The sequence below is a fragment of the Marmota monax genome, unplaced genomic scaffold (assembly GCF_021218885.2).
Source record: "Marmota monax isolate L192 unplaced genomic scaffold, Marmota_monax_Labrador192_F-V1.1 WCK01_AAM20220418_F8-fsc00037, whole genome shotgun sequence".
Classification (NCBI taxonomy): domain Eukaryota; kingdom Metazoa; phylum Chordata; class Mammalia; order Rodentia; family Sciuridae; genus Marmota; species Marmota monax.
Genome location: NW_026693245.1, coordinates 8565241 through 8587543, shown reverse-complemented (window position 1 = coordinate 8587543; position 22303 = coordinate 8565241). Strand labels below are relative to the sequence as shown.

Below are 22303 nucleotides of genomic sequence, written 5' to 3'. Positions count from 1 at the left end.
GCTCACATCTGTGGCTCTCTTACCACTCCTCCACCCATAACACCCAGGGTTTGTCACTATTTAATTCTTGCTTTCACCTAATTTCACAGTCCGTTCTTCTAATAAGTGTTTGAAGAGTAGATGGGTTTACCCTGCTTTGAACATTATACAATGTATGCATGTCTCAAAACGCTGCCTGGTATTTGCTCCATAAATATGTAAAATTGTTGTGTATCAGCTAAAAAATGTGACCCAGCCAAGGACATTTCCATGTTAAAAGCAAAATCTTAAAAACCAAAAGAACTTGTAGCATCCAAAGCACCGGAAAATCCCCAAGCACATCATTAGAGAGGCCAGTTCCAATTACTATGGTTTTGACTTTTTTGGGGATTAGCTTAGTATTTGGTATGCAAAATGTGTCTACTTTAAAATTAGCTTAAAAGTTCTAAAATTTAAGAATCATCTCCTTTTTACAATGTATACTTTTTAGGTTTATGAGATCTCATGCTAATAATTTACTTTAACTTTAAATATTATGAGGTATCTTAGTTTTGTCTTCTTTCAAAATAAAGCCAAAAAAAAGTCAACATAAAACATTCATATTCCTTCCATTTTGAAGGAGACTTCCAGACAGCCATGATGATCCCTCCAGATCCCCTCCTCCTCCTTCTTCTTCCTTTCCCTTTCTCCTCCTCCTTCTTCTTCTTCTTCCAGGGATTGAATCCCTGGATGCTTTAACACTGAGTTGCACCCGAAGTCCTTGTTTTTATTTTAAGACAGGGTTTCACTAAGTTGCTTAGAGTCTTGCTAAGTTTCTGTGCCTGGCTTTGAACTTGAAATTCTCCTGCCTCAGCCTCCCCAGTCATTGGGATTACAAATGTGTGTCACCAGACCTGGCACTTCCAGACTCTGTGTGTATAAAGCACATATACATACATATAAATAGAATTTTGGTAAATTAGGATAGGAATCATAACCCACTGTGTGCCTTCTTCTTCTAACTAGCAGTGGTTATGGTTCTTTTATGATTTTTCTGATTTTTTTTTTGGTTCTGGGGATCAAACTTTGGGCCCTATACCTGCTAAAACTGCACTCTACCACTGAGCTGTATCTTCAGCTGACATAATTTATGACTTCATTTCATTATATAGATATTATTTAATCAATTTGCCCTGACTATTTAACAAATATGCACTGGATCATCATCACCATTTTTCTGGTACACAGACTGAACCCAGGGACGGTTAACCTCTGAACCACATCCCCAGCCCTTTTTTGTATTTTATTTGGAGACAAGATCTCACTAAGTAGCTGAGGGTGGCTTTGAATTTTTAAACCTACTAAATCAGCTTTCAGAATTACAGGCCTGCACCACTGCACCCAGCTTGGATCATTAACATTTACTATAATTATTTCAAAAGTGAATGAAATGCTAGCAAACTAAAGTAAGCAAGACATTTCTTCCAAAATTCAACCTTTGAACCTGGTGGTAAAATTTTGAGTTCTATAATCTAAGATAAATATTGAAACCTGAGGATTCAGGAGGACAGTAAACAAAGCATTGAGAAATAGAAATTGAAATTATTTAAACTTAAGAACAGAAAGCTTAAATATGGTTAGAGTTACATTTACAATATATAACTCCTATAATCCCTGATAGCACCTTGTATTTTCACTATATCACTCTCACATTCTGTCCATATTAGAATAATTATCTTAAATACCTTTTACCTTCTGGCCCAAGATCTCCCAGAGGAAATTATTTTCTATTTCCCATGCAGTGTGTGCTGTTTGAAGCATATATTTTTAAAAAAACTCAAGTTGAATATAATCATGATACTTCAAAGGAAGAGAGCAGGGATACTTTGGTCCTGCCTCTAGTCACAGTGTTAACTTTTATGAATTTCTAAAGGAATTGCCAGGAACGTGACCATAAATCTTGCTAGTATGCTCTTATTTGTTTCCTACTCCCATGAAGAATTATTTAAGGGCTTTTCCTCACTGTCTTGCTCTAATAAATCAGGTCTTTCTGTGTAATAGTACTGAAATGTCAACACATTTGTGTTGAAATAATGACCCACGTGCTAATATGAACTTCACGAAATGTTAACTAAATGCTTCTGTATTTACACAGGTATGTTTACTTGCTGGATAAGCATAGTTGGAAGTGTTTCATTTAAGTGTGATGATCTGCTAATCTTGTGGTGCAGCTGAAGGGTAAGTTTTCCACACTGCAATGTAAGTCAATTCAAGTTTTTGTTTTATTTTTGACTAAATATCTAGGAGATACCAAATTCATGTATTCAAATTATATTGCCTCAAATTTCCAGTGATATTGTAAAATTTTAGTCTCTCGAGCAGCAACATTTTGGGTTGTTTGAATCACAACTTCCCATATTGGATGACAAAATTTCTTGGCTGGCTTATGCCTTGCTAAACTAGGTCTGATTCTAGCATTGTTAGTGGCTGTTTGTTCAAAGAAAACAGAAATTGTCTTTGATTTGATCTTCTTTTTCCCTTTGCCTTTCCTTTTCTTCTTTCCCCTCTCACTCCCTCTACCCTTCTTTCCTCCTTTCCCTCCTTCCTTCCCTCCCTTTCTCCTTTTTGGTAACAGGTAACAAAAGAATCAGATCTTCATTTAATAAAAACTTGATGTTTTGTTTCCTTATATGTTGTCCCCCCCCAAAAAAAAGCAGAGAAACAAGTTTATAAACTCTTAATTTCTCTACAAAAATCAAATTAAGTTAAAGCTATAGGACTCAAATGCTCTTTCCTTGAAACTGGGGATTAAACCTAGGGATACTATCACTCAGATACACCTCCAACCCTTTAAAAATTCTTTTGAGACAGGGCCTTGCCCAGGCTGGCCTTGAACTGTGTGTGATCCTCCTGCCTCAGCCTCCTGAGTCATTGGGATTGCAGGCGTATACCACAGTGCCAGGCTCAAATACTCTTTTTAAAATAGCTCCTCCTGGGCTGGGGTTGTAGCTCAGTGGTAGAGCACTTGCCTCACATGTGTGAGGCACTGGGTTCGATTCTTCAGCACTACATGTGAATAAAATAAAGGCCTATCAACAAACTAAAAAGATTTGACTCTTCTTTTCTGAATTCCACTACTACTTAGTATAGTGTCTGAACATAGTTACTATTCAATAAATTTTAGCCATTAGATTTTTAAAAAACAGTATTTTAACATTAAAAATTCACTCAAAAAGTTAATAATGGGATAGGAGTATAGCTGAAGCTTAGTGTGTGCAAGGTTTCAGAACAAAAACAAAAAGAAAAAAGTTAATGGGTACAGTTACTATAGACAATATATTTGATTTTCAAAGGGAAGGAAAAAGAATTGCTATTTTCCTTCCATTTTGATTAAGATTATCAAAATCATCAAAATAATCGAGATGCTTATTATATTACCTTTAAAAAATCTAAAAAAATAGTCTTATAATTCCAAAATAAAATAGTGAACAGAGCTAAGTACTTTTTATGTTCACAGCACCACCTTCCGGAAATAAAAGTGTTCTTTTAATTTATTCCATATGTATCCTTTGAGGAGGCTAGATCAAGTACCTAAACAGGTGTGATAATAATAATGTTTTAGTTTGTCATGATAATGTCTATTACTTCATTGTTTTGGGAGGTACCAGGGATTGAACTTGGGGGCACTTGAGCACTGAACCACATCCCCAGCCCTATTTTGTATTTTATTTCGAGACAGGGTCTCACTGAGTTGCTTAGCACCTCTCTGTTGCTGAAGCTGGCTTTGAATTCGTGATCATCCTGTCTCAGCCTCCTGAGCCGATGGGTTACAGGTGTGTGCTAGTGCTCCCTGCTGATAATGTCTATTCTCAATCTTTCAGCCTTACTGTGTTCAATTTAGAAGAACAACCTGTGAGTCTAACTTTTGCAATGAGGCATTGAAAAAAAATGGGTTAGAGATGAAATGTATATGATTTCTAATTTATTCTGTTTGGAATACCAAATTTAGATAATTATATGTAAATTATGGGAATTTTATAAATCTCCAGGAGATTTAAGGATCTCCATTGATAATCTGTTCTTTTAACCAGTCTCATAAGGAAATCTTCAATTATATAAATAATGGGATTAAGCAATTACTCACTTTAAATACCAGAAATCGTACCCAGTGAATGAACAATTAGTTGAGGAGGCCAGTGTGAATCAGATTAGACAGCAGACAGCCTGAGGGAAGAGAAGGGGAAAAGCTACTAGAACTCTCTAGGGCTACATTGTCTTTTAATACTGTAGCCACCAGCCACCTGTGGCTATTGAACACATGATATCCAGATGGTAAGAATTGAGGTGTGTTGTAACTGTAGAATACCCACAGGATTCTGAAGAACTAAAAAATAAATAAAATATATCATTAGCAATTTTGTATTGATGACATGTAGGAATTATATATGTGTGTGTATGTATATATATGTATATATTTTGTTGTTGTTTGTTTGTTTTGTTTTGTTTTGTACCAGGGATTGAACTCAGGGACACTGGACCACTGAGCCACATCCTCAGCACTATTTTGTATTTTACTTAAAGACAGGGTCTCAGTGAGTTGCTTAGTGCCTCGCCATTGCTGAGGCTGGCTTTGTACTTGCAAACCTCCTGCCTCAGCCTCCTGAGCTGCTGGAATTACAGGCATGCGCCACCACACCTAACTGAAATAATAATATTTTATGTACATATTCAGTTAAATAAAATGTTTTAAAATTAATTTTACTTATTTAATTTTATATTTATAAAATATTTATATATTTATATTCATAAATATAAAATTAAAATATATTTATAAAACCTTGGCTATCACAAGTTTAAATATGTGGCCTAAATTTTATTTCTATTTGCCACTTATGCTCTGGGGCATATGAATTATAGTGGAAGCAGCACTCAATCACAATAGGTGTTTTGAGCACACGACATGTGTTTGGTGCTGAACTAAGTGCTCATAAGAAAGCTGTATGGTAAAGTTCTCTGATTACTCCTGTTTTTACCTGGTAATTGAGGCTGACATTAAATAACTCTCTAAGATATCATAGCTAGTAAGTAGAATAGGTATTTGAAGTAATTTGATTCTATTCTAGACTACACTCTACACCTATCTGGAATAACCTTTACTTGAAATCATAGAATGCAGAAAAATATAGAGAAGAAAGAAATTTTAATTCAAACTCACAATAGCTGGGAGATATGAGGCCAAGAAAAGTTAGGTGACTTGACTGAGATCTATTGTAGTTGAGTCTCATGTGACTTATATCTTCATTTGGTGTGGGTTGAATCATTTATACATCCTAAGCAGGAAAAGATGAGACTGTCAGGAGAGCAAATGATTTGAGGGGTGGATATGTTCTGAAAGATCAAGAGAGGAAGTGATGGGTAAGAGCAGAAATTAACTAGGTCAAGGAGGAGGGACATTAAGAGGGAAAAATACACAATGAACTCTAGGTGAAAAGGAGTACGACTCTTTCAAGGGAGAATGCAAGGGCAAGTGTGGGTCCAGAGCAGGCTGCTGAGGCAGGCTTTTAGGTCTTATTAAAATGAATCTGCTTTTTTGTTCACTTGTTTTTTTTTGCTGTCCTGGGGACTGACGCAGGGCTTCGTACATACTATGCAAGTGCTCTACCAAGGATTCTGGCTTTTGGAAAGTCAGAAACAGTGGAGTGACATGATCTTATTAATCTGCTCTTAAATGAGATCACTATGGGCTTTATTGTTAAAAAAAAAAATAGAGTCGGAAGCAGGCTACTATGGCTGTTGTTAGAAGCAAGTGATTTTCACCTCCAGCAGCCTCTCTGCAGTTTCATGGCATGGATTTACTTAAGGGAAAATGCCACACATTTGGGAAAAGTTTTCAATTAGCAATAATCGCGCCTCGGATAAACCTCATTGGCTATGATACTGCCACTGCACAAAGCTAATGCCACACATTTGGATACAGTCTTAGGACTTTTGTAACTGAAGAGAGAGCAATAGGAATGTAGTATTATTGTTCTGCATATGAATATATGGTGGTGCTTTTTAATCATTACCTCTCTCCTTCCTCCATAACAATATTTGGAAGAATATGTTTTTGATTTTTTTAAGGATAATACAGATTTTTATATTTGGCCCAATGAAGTGTTATTTTGGTAACTGATGTATTGCTCATAGCCTGTGAAAGTTGTTTTAGACTTTTGTATTGCTCCCAGACATGTTGACTCTTTTTCAAATCATATAAATATTTGGGATGATAGAAAAATATATTAGAAACAACAAATACACAATAAAATACAAATGACAAGCCATAACAGCTAATGGGCTAGCTACTAAATTGAAAAGATGGACTCTATAATATCCTACATATAATTTTTCTTTTTTTAAATGAAACATTCAGCAGTCTCCTCTTTTTATTTTTTTAGAGAGAGAGAGAGAGAGAGAATTTTTAATATTTATTTTTTAGTAAATAAACAATTTACGGACACAACATCTTTGTTTGTATGTGGTGCTGAGGATCGAACCCGGGCCGCACGCATGCCAGGCGAGCGTGCTATCGCTTGAGCCACATTCCAGCCCCCATATAATTTTTCAAAGATAAAATTCGGCCAGGTGGCACACATTTGTAATCCCAGCAGCTCAGGAGGATGAGGCAGGAGGATCCTGAGTTCAAAGCCAGCTTCAGCAACTTAGTGAGGCCCTAAGCAACTAAGTGAGACCCTGTCTCTAAAATATTAAAAAGGGTTAGGGATGTGGCTTAGTGGTTAAGCACCCCTGGGTTCAATCCCTAGTACCAATAAATAATTAAATAAATAATAAAAAATTTGGTAATTTTTCTCTTCTCTTTTTTTGTGTGGTTCTGGAGATTGAACCCTTGCCTTCATGAATGCTAGGCAAGAGCTCTACCACTGAGCTACATCTCCAGCCCTAAGGGTAAAATTTGGACCATTAATTATTCCCTATACCTCATTTGATCTCAAATAATAAGATTTTTTAAGAATGCTTAAGATATAATTTCTACATGGATCAAAGTCATATTTAATTTGTGTTGTGATTCATGTAGACTTATGTATTTGAGTGAACATTTAAAAACTTAAGTACTATATATGGATTAAGTTTTTTCAAAGATATGAGATATTCTCATGTTCAAATTAATAAAGGTAAGCTTATAGTTTTAAAAATAATTTCAATTTTTAAAAATGCAGCAACTAAAACAATTTAAAAAATAGTTAATATCCTCATGAGGGAAAAACCTCATTTAATCAAAAGATCAGTATACTAAAAACCAGAAGAAATGATAAAACCATAATATATTCTGATATTTCTGGATCTTAGTGTTAAGAGTAAAGATGAAGAAAGTGGAACAAACTGAAAATGAAATTGAGAAGGAGTTAGTGAAGCTTTCACAGGCCGTGGAGATGATCAGTCTAGAGATTTCAGAGTAAGACTTCCTTCTTTACTCAAGAAAAACTAAGTTTCCCTCTTTTCTGTCTACCACTGCATCCCACAAATTATTAAAAGGATAAAAGACAAAGGCTTAGTCTTTGAAAATGCCTTAGTTTGCCTAGTAAGATTGTACAGAATTTAAAACAAAAACAAATCAAAGAGAAAGGCTTTTCTTGATATGACATATTTCATTAATGCTAAAATATATGTAGTAAGCAAAATATAAGTGAACATAATTTTTTGTTTCAGAATCAGAACATTATAGGCCAATTGTACTTTGAACACATTGTTTCAATTAGAATAAAGGAGGTATAATGGCTTAAAAGGAATTATAGCAAAATCCTCAAGCAATGTAAGTTTTATTTATTTAGAATGCAAAATTTTAATGCATTTTTGGGCTTTTTGATTCTGATATGTCATATTTGAATTAACTGAATTTTAATGAAGGTAGTCAAATGATTTTACTATTTAGAAATAAATTTAATAAACTGAATAGTCAGGAAATTGAAGTAATAATTTCAACGATGTTAATATTTTACAAACCTTGTGGGTTAACAAAATTTCAATGACATCTAAATTTCTAGCCTGTCTGGTGGTGCACACCTGTAATCCCATCTACTCAGAAAGCTGAGGCAAGAGAGTTTGTAAAATTTGAGGCCCGCCTCAGCAATTTAGCAAGACTGTCTTTATAACAAACAAATTAAGAGCTATCTGTAGATATCTTGAAATCAGACTGTGAAAATGATATAAAGGGAAACAAAAATTCTGTGGCCATATAGGACTCAGTTCCCTGCTCTCATGATATTCTGTTACCTAAGGGTATGGATAATATTCATTCTTAGAAAGCAAAATGCTTAACCATTTTCACTAACTATGTTTAAATAAAACATTTTATTGAGATAATTGTAGATCCACATGCAGTTTTAAGAAATATGGTGTGATTCTGTTCATCTGTTACCCAGTTTATTCGATCATAACATCTTGCAAAACCACAGTACAATACTATAACCATTGACATTGATAGAATTCAATGACTTTATTCAAGTCTTTCCTAGTTTTACTAACACTTATTTTCATGCACATGCATTTAGTTCTATACATTCTTTCACATGGGTAGGTACTGTGTATTTACCACCAAATTCAATATTCAGAACTACCAATCTGCTTTCCAGTTCCAAAATTTTGTCTTTTCAAAAGTATTATCTATGTGGAGTAATACAGTATATAACCTTTTGGGATTGGCCTTCCCCCCCACCCCCCAGCATAGTTCCCTGGAGATTAAAGATAGTTTGTCCTTTTTATTATCGAGTAGTACTCCGTGGTATGGATATATCACTGTTTAACCATTCACCTGTGGAAGGGCATCTGGGCTGTATGTATCTAGCTTTTTGCTATTACAAATAACTTCCAGATAATTTTTAAACAGATGTAGGAAATTTTGGCATATTTCAGTTGTTTGCAATTTTTGGTGATTGGCTCTTACCTTTTGCAAAGTTTTCCCCTAAATTTGTCTTCCACTTGATATTCATTCCAACATGTGTATTATTATTGCTATTTTGCAGATGAGGAAACTGAGGTTTTTAGAAGGGATTGTTAAATGACTTGGCCAAGTTCACACAGCTAGTAGATGGAAAAGCTAGGATTCCAACAGATCCTCTGACTCCAAAGCCTGTGTTCTTTCTACAAGTCTGTGCTACAAAGGAGCAAAAGGGAAGAGGGTGTGATTTTTATGTCAGTCTAGGCTTAAAGGAGGTAATACAATTCTACAGAAATAAAAGCAGAAACCTAACATATATTTTGGAAGATGCTCTTCAGGGTCTCTAGCATTCGTACATGTCTTGCTGGATATGCCAAGGATGACCCTTTATTGTTTCTCAGAATTGACGTGCAGCAAGCCACCCTGAGGGCTGAAGTAACCTGGGACAAAAAACAACCTTGCTATTGCTGACTATAAAAGCATGAATTCTCCAAGCTAAGTGTTCCGCTCTTCTCTAATGCAGTCTACAGTGGGTGTAGGCATATATATTTGGGCCTTCTGCATCACCTCTGTGGGATATGGGAGCAAAGTGAATTGATGTAATCAGATGCTCATGCCTCTTGCTATTTTGTAATAAAGCTTTTTGTCTCTGACCCAGGATTCGTTTATCTTCTGCTAACTTCCACGAAACAGTAATAGGCTAATTTATTAGATTATAATTAGGATAAAATCAAATCCCAGACCCAAAAGTTTGTATCTAAAAGTCTCTGTAGCCCCTGGAAAACTTGGGAAAAGAAGGTACACGATCAAGCAGTCACAAGATAGTTAAAAAAGAGAAAGCTGGATTTTAAATTAATCACTTTTGGCATGGGTTTATTTAAACTGCCCCTTGAACTCTTCACCCTATGGCTTTGTAAAAGAAGACTTTTAGTGCTTCAGGCTCCAAATTGCTCCTTGGGTGGTACTCTGCTCCCTGTATGTTAAGCTCAGGAATGCAAACTTCTCATGTGTTGGGGGCTACTTTTTCAGTGGGTCTTAGTGTTGTCATGATCATATGTGTTAAGAGGTTGGTTGACTGATTCCTGACAGTTTCCCAGTCAGGAAGTACTGTGAGGAAACACTACTTGGTAATTTATTAGCTGCAACGATAGGGCAGAGCTCCTTCTCTCTCGTCTCCTCCTTTATAAGTAACTAGACTTTAAGAGAGGAGTAACCAGGCCAGTTATCACACTGCAAAATTTATGTCTGGGGCAGGTGGGCAAAGCATGTTTCCCACATTGCAGAATTAAAGCTCTACCTTCCTGATGTCAAAAAACAAAACAAAACAAAAAAGTTCATAACAGAGCAAGAGTGTTTCCTGGAGCCAAACCCAACTGTTCTCACCACTTCAGTTCAATTCTAGTTCTCCAGAAGTGTTCTTAATTAATAGCAATTATGGGGTACTTACATTAAGTAAGCTCAAGTCTGGTGAAAAAGCTGGAATGAATTCATTTACAATTAAGAAATATATAGCTGTCTAGAGTAGGGGTACTTCCTTGTTAGGGGCAAGTCTTCCCGGGCTTCAGCTCAAGTCACAAATCAGTTGCTTGGTGAACACAGAACTGAATACATTTACACGCAAATATGTACTCTCTAAAGTGACATAACCATCCAACTAAAGCAGCCACACAGATTACTCTTGATTTACTAAATTTCTATCTAAAAATTGGTGTGGAAGTTTAGAAATCACTCATAATATTTACTGACCACCTATTAGGTCAGACACTTAAACTACATGTAAGTTCTGAATGTGCAGATCTATTTTCTCAACAAGTGCTTTATTTTTTATTTTTAAAATATTTATTTAGTTGTATATGAACACACAGTATCTTTATTTTTATGTAGTGCTGGGGATTGAACCCAGTACCTCACACATGCAAGGCAAGCACTTTACTACTGAGCTACAACCTCAGCCCCAACAAGTGCTTTATAATGACATATTTATTATCCAAATGCCCTTTTTAGTTCATCATTTAACCAACATTACTTCATCCCCAAAGAATGAAATTTATACTTTTAGGGGCTTTATATTTTCTCTCTTGATCCTCATCATAAATCTGTATAGTATATAATAATCATCTCATTTTACAGTTGAGAAACCTGAAATTTAAAGGAGCCAAGTAACATGTTTCAAGTTACACAATTAGCAAGTAGCAGCCATGGGACCTGCCTTACTCCATGGAACCTTTGCTTTCCATTCTACAAAGATCCAGATTGATTCAAGGAACAAATTATTGAGCACCAACCAAATGCAAAGCTCACTATGTGCAAAGTACTGAGCCAATCTCCAAAGAGGACAAAATGGGTAGAAAAGCTCCTTGTATTCTTAGACCTTGCAGTATAGTGGGGAACACACACACACAGACACACACACACACACACATGAATTAAGCAGATTAGAGGTCAAATAATAGACTATGGGAGCATAAAGAAGATAAAGAAAATCTAGCTAGCAGAATTTGAGAAGGCTTTTTGGAAAAGGTAGCTGAAATTTGAATAAAAAGATTTTGCCAGGAGAATATGGAGAAAAAGTCAAAAAGTGAGGCAGCATCAGCAAAGATCTGAAGGCAGGGGGGAACTGGACATCAACTACATTATGGAGACAGAAGGTATTGGAGGCATTGTGGGAGATGAGAATGGCAGAGATAAGTTCAATTATAGAGGGCTTTTGTGTGAGTCAGAGAACTAGGAACTTTATTTTATATGTAAGGCAAGGATACTGGGCAGGGGAAGATTGCTCAAAACAATTTTCTTCTTCTTCTGGATCTCCACTGTTTTGCATAGTGGAGGGCACTTTCTAGATGCAAATAAATATGTTAAATTAATGGACTGGAAAAGGAATAGACTGGAGGTTGAGTTATCACGTTATTGTTATTGTCTGAGAAGATGGCAGATGTAATCAACACCACAGAGGGAAAAATGACTATGATTTGGTCATATGGGAAAGAAGGCTGACTGAGTCTGGCCCATCAGAAAGATAGTTACATTGGCTATTGGCAACAGGGCGCACACATAGGAGGTATAGATAGATGATCTGGGTAGAATAGGAATAGAAAAGATTCTTCCCTTAATTACGTTGCTTTTGAAGTGCTGGTAGAATATGCAGTTTTTCTGGTAGCTGGGAGAAATGTAAACTTTTTGGGTCCAGAGCATTCACCAGCCAGCCTTTCTTTGAAGAAGTTATCCTCATATGTCTGATTTCATCTATTGCATTAACACATTTTTTGAACCAATTTCAGTTTGATGTTCTTCTTACATTGCCATTTTGTCTTATTTGGGTAGTAAACTAAGGAGAAAGTGGGGAGAAAAGCATTAAAGAAAATGAGGGGTTGGAGGTGAAGTGATCTGATTACCATGCTTTAAAAGCTGGGCAGACTTGACTCTCCGCCTTCTTTAACTGGGGTATGGATGTAGAAATAAAATTTAAAGGACAAACCCTGTACTTAGGAATCAGGGAGTAATCGAATAGCATATACACGAACTATACCAACCCCCATCACAAAATAAGCCACATAACCCCAGGTGTCCGATTACTTTATTGACTACTCTTCTGACTGGAGCGTTTATATTGCAAGTTCAATGTTTGGGAGATCTACGGTTAGTAGCGCTATTTTGAGCTATATTACGCTGGGGAGCTGACGCGCCCTGAGAATTTGGTAGTCTGGGACAAGAGGATTTCCTTTCCCTTCTCTTCCCTTGGTGGCGACCTCCTCGCTTCACCAGAGAGAAGCTGCCCGCCGCTTTCCCCTTGGTCCAGTCCTTCCCTAGCCCACACCCACTGCAGCTGTACCAGCCCAGCCGCGTGGCACTTTCCCTCAGACACCCCCAGCTCCGCTGCACCCGCCCCCCGACCATCCAGGCAGGGCACGCGCCCCTGGTACCGTTGAAGCAAACTCCAACCGTCCCTTTTGTCCAGTAGGCGCGCGCGGGCGGGGCGGGCTGGCGCGCGAGCTGGGGGCGCAAGCCGCGGCGGGCGGGCGGGCGCGGGAGCCGGGCGGGGGCCAAGCGAGCGCGAGGTCGGGGGGCGGGAGCCCGCGGGAGCCCGCGGGAGCCCGCGGGTGCAAGTGCGCGCGGGACCAGCCTCGAGCCGGCGGGAAGAGCAGCGCGCAGAAGGGGCGCGCGAAGCGGCCGTTGGAGTCGCGGATGGGGAGCTCTCCCGTTTGCACTTCTGGTAGTAACTGAATACAGTGAAGTAGAAAAAGCAAAATGATAATTATAACGGATCCCATTTTATGTGGGAAGATTCCTAGGGCCAAACTGTGTGTGCCCACGGATGTGGGTTAAAGGCACCAAGAATGGTCTGAGGATGCTATGGGGGAGGGAAGAGGTCCGGAGAACGGATGAAGGGAGTTAGCTTTTTACGTTGTATATTTTTGATACATTGAACATTATTATTGAGAATGAACGTATAATTGTGTAGTTAAAAAAAATCAGCATTTGGGAACTTTGGATACCCTCTTGGTTCCCATCCATAGGGATCTGCTTAGTCTCTCAGAGCAAAGCAAATTTGAGGGTCAAGAAAAATTTTCTGCTCTTTTATCTCTCTTCCTCACCGCTCCACCTCTTCTCCTGACCCTGAAATCCTTCCCTTTCGCCTTTGCCAAGGAGTCTCCCTCACAGCCCGACCTCTCACATCCTCCCTGCAAATCCGACTCTCAAGGAGGAGATATTTTGAAGCTAGTTAATTACAGGCACAGGAACATTTGAATTGACTTCGTTCCTGAATCATATTTGATAAAAATTGAGATAAATGTTTACAGGATATTCCTATTCCTTCTAAATAGTGTGCCTTAATGTTTTTATTAGAATGACCACATGATGTTAAGATTTTTTTCTCATTTTGAAACACTTTCAGACTTAGAAAAAAGTTACAGAATTTGTAAAAAGAATTCCATTGTTTTCTTCCCACAGCTTCCCCAAATATTGACAATTTATGTAACCGTAGCACGGTGATTATAACTAGGAAATTAGCATGACTACTCCTCTTTTAACTAATTTACAGATATTATTCAAACGTCTACAATTTTCTGACTAACCAGTGTCCTCCCACCCCACCCCACCACCCCTTAATCCAGAATTCAATCCAGAATCTTACAATGCACGCAGTTGACATGTCTACATAGTTTCTTTTAATCTGTGACAGTTCTTAGTCTTTCTTATGACTGTGACGCTTTTTGAAGAGTACTGTTCAATTATTTTGTGGAATGTCCTTCAACTTGAATTTGTCTAGTACTTTCTCACAATTAACTTCAGATTATGCATTTTGGGTAAGAATACTACAGAATTGAGTTGTTCTCTTCTCAGTGCACTATATCAGGAGGTACACAATACCAATAGGTCCCATTAACGGTGATGGCTAACTCTGATCACTTGGTTAAGGTAGTATCTGCCAGGTTTGTTTATTGAAAAGTTGTGGGTTTTCTTTTTGTATTTAATTTTAGGGGTCACATATTTTTATTATATGCACAATAATTCAGCACTTATTATTATTTGGTACTAGGGATTGAACTCAGGGGGCACTCAACCACTGAGCCACGTCTCCAGCCCTATTTTGTACTTTATTTTGAGACAGGGTCTCACTGAGTTGCTTAAGGCCTGCTTTTGCAGAGGCTGGCTTTGAATTCAAGATCCTCCTGTCTCAGCCTCCCAAGCCGCTAGGATTATAGGCGTGTGCCACCGCGTCCGGCATTGCCAATGGATGCAATACCTTTATTTTATTTATTTTTATATGGTACTGAGGATTGAACCCAGTGCCTCACATGTACTAGACAAGCCCTCTACCACTGAGCTACAACCCCAGCTCTGCATTCATGATTCTTGATTGCAACAGATTACCGAAGTATTTGTCAAATGATGATTCTATTTCTACTATCATGATGGAAATTTAAATCTGAATATTTAAATGCACACTAATTTTAAAGAAAGATTTTTATTTACTATTTTTTCATGTTTTGCACTTGAAAGAAAAAGGCATTTGGACACTGCATATGTGTGCTGTGGAATTAATGACTAAAAAGTAATTTATAAATGTATTACAGATAACTTTATTCTAAGGAATGATTTACTGTTCTTAGTACTTGTAAGACCTTGGATTCTAAAAACCCCAATTTACATAGATTTAAGAGCTCAATAATTGAGTTGGTTTTATTCTTTGTACAAAATATGTACATTTAAAATGAAACAAAGATAAAACAATTTCATATTATTTCCAACCTATTGTTAATTTTAGTTGGCATTTGCAAAATTGATCATTTAAATTAACAATGCATTTGTCTCAAACAATGATTGTTCACTTTATTTAGCTTCAATGTTTGCTGAAAGGATTTACTGGAAGTTGGAATGAGTACACCTTTTGAATGCACTGCAAGGAAAGTGGAATTTTTGTGGTAAAACTTAGAGGTCTTTTGATCTCAGTTGTTTGACTATCAAGCATTTTGGTAAATTCTCATTTGAAGATTAAGTTACCCTGTGAAGCAGTTTCCTTAACCTTTGTCATTGTGTATGGGAAACTGATCTAATATTGGGTCTTAAATCTTGATGCCATGCTTTTATTTTTTTTTTCTTATTTTTTGCTACCATGGAAAGCAATAGAATGAGTTTTCACTTTTTTTTTTTTAAATCATGAACCCTTTCCCCAGAAAATGCACAAACCCACGTACTGCATTAGAGCAAAATGCAATCTGATGTCAAATTGTGTGTGTGTGTGTGTGTTGCAGGAGTGAAAAGTGGGCTGCCAGATCATAGTTTTTCCAGACACTATTTACACTCCTGCCATGTGGCACAGCTTGCCTTTCTAGGCAGCTCAGATGGGCAGCCAAAGCAACAGCCCATCTGTCTCCTCCTTATTCCCCTGTAGATCCCTTTCTCACCACCAACATCATCCTCTCCTCCATCACCGAGCCCCTACTGTGCTCAGCTTTCTTACTGGCTCTTCGCTCCTTATCTCTGTAACCGGTTCTTTCCCCTCTCAGAAACCTCTAGTTTAAGAAGATAGCTCAAAAGCTCCAGTGACAGAATCTGACCCCTTCCTAATGGATGGAGCTGAGAATTTATTGAATATGTATGTCAATGCTTTCCCTTCTCATCCAATAAGACGTCTTGCTACCTTTTCCCTGCTTGAAATAGAGGAAGAGCTGATAAGCACGATTGGGAAACAGGTCTAAGAATCAGTAGCTTTCCCAAACGGTGATCATTATCGAAGGACAGAAGATCACGGGTTAACAGGGTCCCTAAAATCCCTCGAAGGCAAGACGGGGCTGGAGGAAGATGGAGCTGAGGAAAAGGGACCAGAGCCCATTAGAACGAAACGTTTTGTTTTTGAAAAAGGACAGGTGAATTGCGGGAACCCGCTCCTTCGCCCGCCAACCACTGGCCCCCTGCCGCGGGAACAGCCCACCGCGCCGGTCCCAGGCTCGGGCCCGCCACTTCCCGCGGCTGAGCTTGGCGCTCTCTCTCGCGCCGCTGCAGCCGTAGCTCCGGTGGTGGCCGGGTGGGGCCGCAAGTGAGCGGAGGGAATCCCTCCCGGGCTTGACGTCACCGAGCGCTGGCCAATGAGAAGCCCGAGACGGGGATTCCCGCTCCCGCTGCCGCCAGCCCGGCTTTTTAAATGGTACCCAGGGGAACGCTTCTGGAGCTGTGGGAAGAATGGGGGAAAAGAAGGTAGGTGGTGAAATATGAGTGACCTGGGGAACGAGACTCTAGGGGTTTGACGATTAGACCTTAAGTCTGGCTTAGGCGGGGGGGGGGGGGTGACCGGAAGTGGTCGCGAAGAGGCCAAACTCGGGTCCCGCGAAGTCCGCCCGAGATGGAGTGGAAACTAGAGCGCACCGCCCGGCGGCGGATCCGGACGGAAGAAGAGATGCGGTGGGTGAGTAACGCCCTCTTGTTTCCTCGCTCAACGCTTTAAAGGGGCTTCTCGACGAAGGCACTGCTTGTAACCTGCTTAGAACCAAGAAACTATTACCTGGTCTTAATTTTGAGTTTTCTGATTCTGGAGGTGCCTCACAAAAAGGTGAATGTGGTTTTGATAAACTCATGAGCTAGAAAAATTCCACACCTGAAATGATTTTCCTAAACAATTTCTCTCTCAATGTGTTACCTGTTTTCAAAGGAGAACGTCATGAAGGTGCTCTCCAATGACATGAAGCAGAAGAGAAGTCAAGTTTCTCCCAAGGTATGTGTCCAGGGCTTGCCTTGCTGTCTTCATTCTGATCTCGAGCAAACTAATTCTTGCTGAAAAAGGCATTTAGAGGAAGTATGGGCTTGTCAGGAAATATGAGAATTAAAAAACCTCCATAATCTCAAGTGCAGAATCTAATTACATACCTTTAAAAATTCAAGAAACTGAAGATCTCTGACAAATAATGGTATCTGAATGGTGCTGTCTAGTTTTTTATCTGAATGTATATGAGTGATGCTGTAGTTTTGCCTCAGTAGCAAAGGATGAAGCTTGGATGTGTCAGGTAGGCAGTGCATTGCTAGCTGGCTGTTAGAATTTCATCTTAACAGTTGCTAGTTGCACTCCCCTCTGCTGCATTCTGAAACGTGCTTCCTAAAGAAATGAAAATGGTGCCATCTCGTGGACAATGCGGAGAAGTGGCATAATGCATCGCCCTTGAAAGATCCAGCCCAAAGGCTGTAAAAATCTAAAAAATTAACCTAACCCAAAGGCTTTTAGTTTCTCTTGTAATCACTGAAAAATCTAAAAATTAAAAATCTCTCCACATAAACAACCCTCATTTGCTTTAAATCTCTAATTTTGACCATTTTCATGTTTCTCACTGTTTTAATAAAAATTTCTAGATAATTTACAATTTTAGTTTCTATATTAAAGTGTGACACTCTAAATTGAACACATAGCCAAACTTTCAGAATGTAATGACTACTGTTATTTATAGTGGAAGACAACTAATGACTATTAAACTTTTAAATTTTTTAAATACTTTAATGTTAAATACTGGAATATTCCACTTTAAATACTTTAATATTGATTTCCACCTCCCAGTTTGCTGGAGTTGTCTCTCATGCCCAGCTTATATATTATTATGACTCCTAGATATTTTACTGCCTAATAAGACAACTTATCTTTTAGTTAATAAGTGGAAGTAATTTGAAAAGTTATAGTAAGTAAGTAACTTGGTTAATTTGTTTGTGTTGCAGTAATGTATGTTCATTATCCAATAGTTTAATTGTAAAAAACCTAAGCATAAGTATTCTGAAAGTTAAATTTTTTTCTTCATAACTTTTTTTTTACCTAGATTAAGGTAAATAATGATATTTCTCATGGTAGTTGTGAGAAATAAGATATGCATATAAATATGTAAAATTAAAGTTCTGTTCTGTGTTTCATATTGTGAATTTAGCCTCACTAACTTCATGGGATGTGAAAAGCAGCAATGACCTGAATCAGGTAGGCAGTGTATTGTTAGCTGGCTGCTTTGGTCAAGTCAGCAGCCACAGCTACCCTGCCACTTGCTTCTGGATAAATTCCTCTTGTTAATGAAGTGCCTTGGTGACCTGTGTGTGATGGGTTGGCAGTGTATTGTTAGCTGGTTGATATATAAATGGCATCAGCTAACATGCAACTGCTATCTTATTGCATATACAATGAACATCAGAGTGTAATTAAATCTGTAATTAATGTGTGTATTGTTTTGCTATGAAGCAGTGTACTATATACCATAACAGTTATTATTGTTATTGGTTACTTAATTATAACACAATGGGCAGCCTCATAATGGTGAGGGAAGTACCATAGTTACTTTAAAAATTTCAAGTAATATTTTTGACTGGAGTCTTAGCTAAACAATATTAAAGTAATTGTGAAATTATGTATTTTTTAAAATAAAATATTTAGAACATAAAGACAATTTTATTTTTCCCCAAGTTTTCAACTGAGTCTTTTGTATTCTTTCTGGACTATCAGTTTCTTAATTTGGCAGTAGAATATATCTCTATGACCATGTATACATACAGCTAAAGGGAGAATTGAAGTAATTTCTTAGTAAGTTGACTAAAACATTTTAACTCAAAATATGAAGAAAACTGTGGATTTTTTTTTTTTTTTGCCGGAAAATGAGTTGAATTTGGAATACTTACCTCCATTTTGAAAAAAATTATACTTCATATATTTATTATGTAATATTTGGAAATAATATGAGATTTGGCTTATGAAGTAGGAAGAACTGACCATAAATATAATTTTAAATATTTTCTCATTCCCTTGGAGGCCATTTTGACCTATGAAGCAGGGTCAGATGTATGTTGGGTCTCAAACATATGGTGTCCTAATGTGGACATTTGCAGCAAGTTAGTGCAACTGATTTTCATGATCTGGTTTATTAATTACTCCTAAGAGAAATATAATACAATAATGTAAACATTGTACTATATTTCTTATAAGTTAGTTGGTAATTTTTGTGCTTATTTAAATTTAAACATTTCTAGAACATAGGTTGAATAGGTACTGTAATTTGATGTTTATGCATCTTACTACTTTCAGATTTCATTTCTGTTTTTGTTATTTGCCCAATCTGATTCTATTTTTAGGGTATTTGTGTTTAAGGATGCCTAATATGTAGATATTGTTTTCATTTTTTGTTGTTGTTGAGGATTGAACCCAGGGGTGCTTTATCACCAAGCTACTTTCTCCAGTTCCCCCCTTTTTTAACTTTGTATTTTGAGACAAGATCTCACTGAGTTGCTTAGGGCCTCACTAAGTTGCTGAGGCTGGTCTTGAACTTTCAATCCTCCCGCCTCAGTTTCCAAGTCATTGGGATTGTAGGCATGTACCACCATGTCTGGCTTCTTTTCATCTTTTTCAAAAGATTACATTTTGATGTGTTATTTCCTATAGATAGTCACTGACTTATCAATAAAAATAAAATCTACTGAATTTAGAGGGCTTGTCATTTGTGTTTTATTCTTTTTAAATTAAAGAGCAAGACACAAGACACCAGTATTTGTACTCAATTAGCAGAATACATATTTAAGCTTTCTTTAATTTCATATTATTGAGATGATGAGAAAGGAAAGAAAAGGAATAAAATGAAATAAAAATAAGTTAAAGAGATCAATGGGTAAGGGGAAAGATGAACACATCAATTAAAAAAGAAAATGTTTCCAAAGGTATGAGAAAGCCAGGGATACATGCTGGGAAGTCAAGGGGTAAGTAGAGGGAAAAGGGATTGGTGGAGTGGAAGGAAGCTCTACTGATGGTGAAGTATTTGCTCGTGGGCAGCCATTATGCTGTTCTCTGAGCTGAGAACGTAAATGCTCCCCATCACTGACCTCTAACTGGCTTCCTTATCTCTTGCTCTTTACTGCTCTTTATTCTTCCAAAAGAGAATGTGTCTCAACTCTGCAAAGTACGGCCCTAATAGTTTAGCTGGAGAAAGGGAACAAAAGGAAGAAGAGCTTGATGGGTTAGTCTGTATTTGTAACAGCTAGTTGACTTTTTTTTTTGTGGTTCTGGGGATTGAACCCAGGGCCTTGTGCATGTGAGGCAAGCACTCTACCAACTGAGCTATATCCCCAGCCCCAAGCTAGTTGACTTTTATTATTCCATGGAAAAGATGACATCAGTCTAAGGAATAAATATGGACAGAACATCCCTTTATCAGTTCTATCCAAATGTCTGTCATTTTTCTTTCAAAGAAATACTGCTAATTAAGATGCTACTTTGTTCAGAAACCACCTAACACAAGGCAGTCTTCTGAAACAAATATTTTTAAAGAAAATATAGTGAAAAAATTTTTTTTGGAGTGGGGGCTTTGTCTTTCTGTCCTTTCCTCCCTCTCTGCCTTCAATTCTCTTGGAGTTTTTTCTTTTTCTTTTTCTTTTCTTTCTTCTTTTTTTTATCTGCAGACAGCCTAGTTAAGTTGAGAGATTTTAGTGTAACTTCATATACTCCTACATTTTTATATAACCTGTCAAAATAGTGTATAACAGAAATAGAGTATGTATGATAGATTTTTGCTCTAGACTTTTCTCTTTGGAAATCCTTATGATTCCTTGATCAAGTCTTAATTTTTAGGAATTTTGATGTGCTAGAGCCAGTTTGTATTATTGGTCTGTGAAAATAAATTATTACATTTTCAGAAAATTTACAAATTAGTTATTAAATAAACCATTGGTAGACTGAAATTGGCCACAGGGGAGCATTCATCCTTAGGGAATCCTGAATGGACACATTCCCTTTCTTTCAAGGAAATACATAGGACACCATGGAAATTGGCTAATTCCACAAGTCCAGGATTCCTTCCTCCTCCAGAATCTCTTGTTGAACATTCACCAGCCACCACTATAGATGTGCTATATATGCTAGAATTAAGACTTGTATATATGTACATATCCACATACTATAGATACACTAAAATTATTAACATTTAAGAAAATGAAGTACAACTTTCAGGTAAATTCATACTTATTTCAGCCCCCAATACTCTCTTGTTAAATCTGCCAAGAAATGATGATCAGGAATTATTATAATTTTTTCTCCACCATCCATCCAATGAAACTATCAAACTTCAAGTAAAATTATTGGATAGGAAAGATGGTGAAATGAGACAGACATCATTACCCTAGGTACATGTATGACTGCACATATGGTGCAACTCTACATCATATACTACCAGATAAATGAAAAGCTGTGCTCCATTTGTGTACAATGAACTGAAATGCATTCTGTTATAACTAATTAGAACAAATACAAAATTATTTACCTCAGTTAAAACACATTTGATTTTGCCCTTTTGCTTTGTCATGAAGAGTTAAATACCCTTTTATGTAATGCCTGATATTTTTCTGTTATACTCTTTAGTTTAGGGATACTATTGCATTATGTGTTCCAGACAAGATTACAAGAGGACTGCTTAAGAAAATATGCGACTTTTTCTCGGCACGTGTTTGTTTAGCAGTATTTGTGTAAAACATTTGACTTAAGGGTGGCAGCATATTAGCAAATGGCTCCACTCTCTCTCAGCACATGTAGCCTCATCCTTAGGGAATCCTGAATGGACACATTTCCTTTCTTTCAAGGAAATGGATAGGACACATTTTTAAAGCCCCACCTGCCTGCTGTGAATAGCCAAAGCCTAAGGGGAGACTGGCTATTGAAGAGGCAATAGGTTGGATAAGGCAACCAGGGTTGGAAATTTTTAAATGAGAAGTGCATTTATATGGCTTTGGAAAGAACTAAGGCAGGGTGGGCATCTGAATAACATTTGTGGGGACAGTGAAGACCATCTCGCAGTGCATCTGTTACAGTCTGGCATTGGGGACTTGCCTGTGTGGGGCTGGCACATGCAATTCTGCTCACACCCTTAATGAGGTACACCAAAACACCCTGGCAGTGCCACTGTGCTGAAGGGG

At 37.6% G+C, this 22303-nt stretch overlaps 1 protein-coding gene and 1 pseudogene across 2 annotated transcripts in view; one reads left to right on the top strand and one right to left on the bottom strand.

The window, feature by feature from the left end:
* The first annotated feature begins 3681 nt into the window (after positions 1-3681).
* The window catches only part of Cdc20b (cell division cycle 20B), a 67440-nt gene continuing 48818 nt past the window's right edge, over positions 3682-22303 (top strand). The window contains exons 1-2 of one of the 2 annotated variants that reach the window (XM_058583119.1): positions 3682-3791; positions 17043-17105. In XM_058583119.1, the coding sequence (XP_058439102.1) occupies positions 17052-17105 (54 nt within the window). In that variant the 5' untranslated portion in view covers positions 3682-3791; positions 17043-17051. Of the gene's footprint in view, positions 3792-16682; positions 16800-17042; positions 17106-22303 lie in introns of those variants that run through there. The other variant, XM_046456381.2, reaches the window with a different exon arrangement.
* LOC124100772 (U4 spliceosomal RNA) lies at positions 5783-5913 on the bottom strand (annotated as a pseudogene).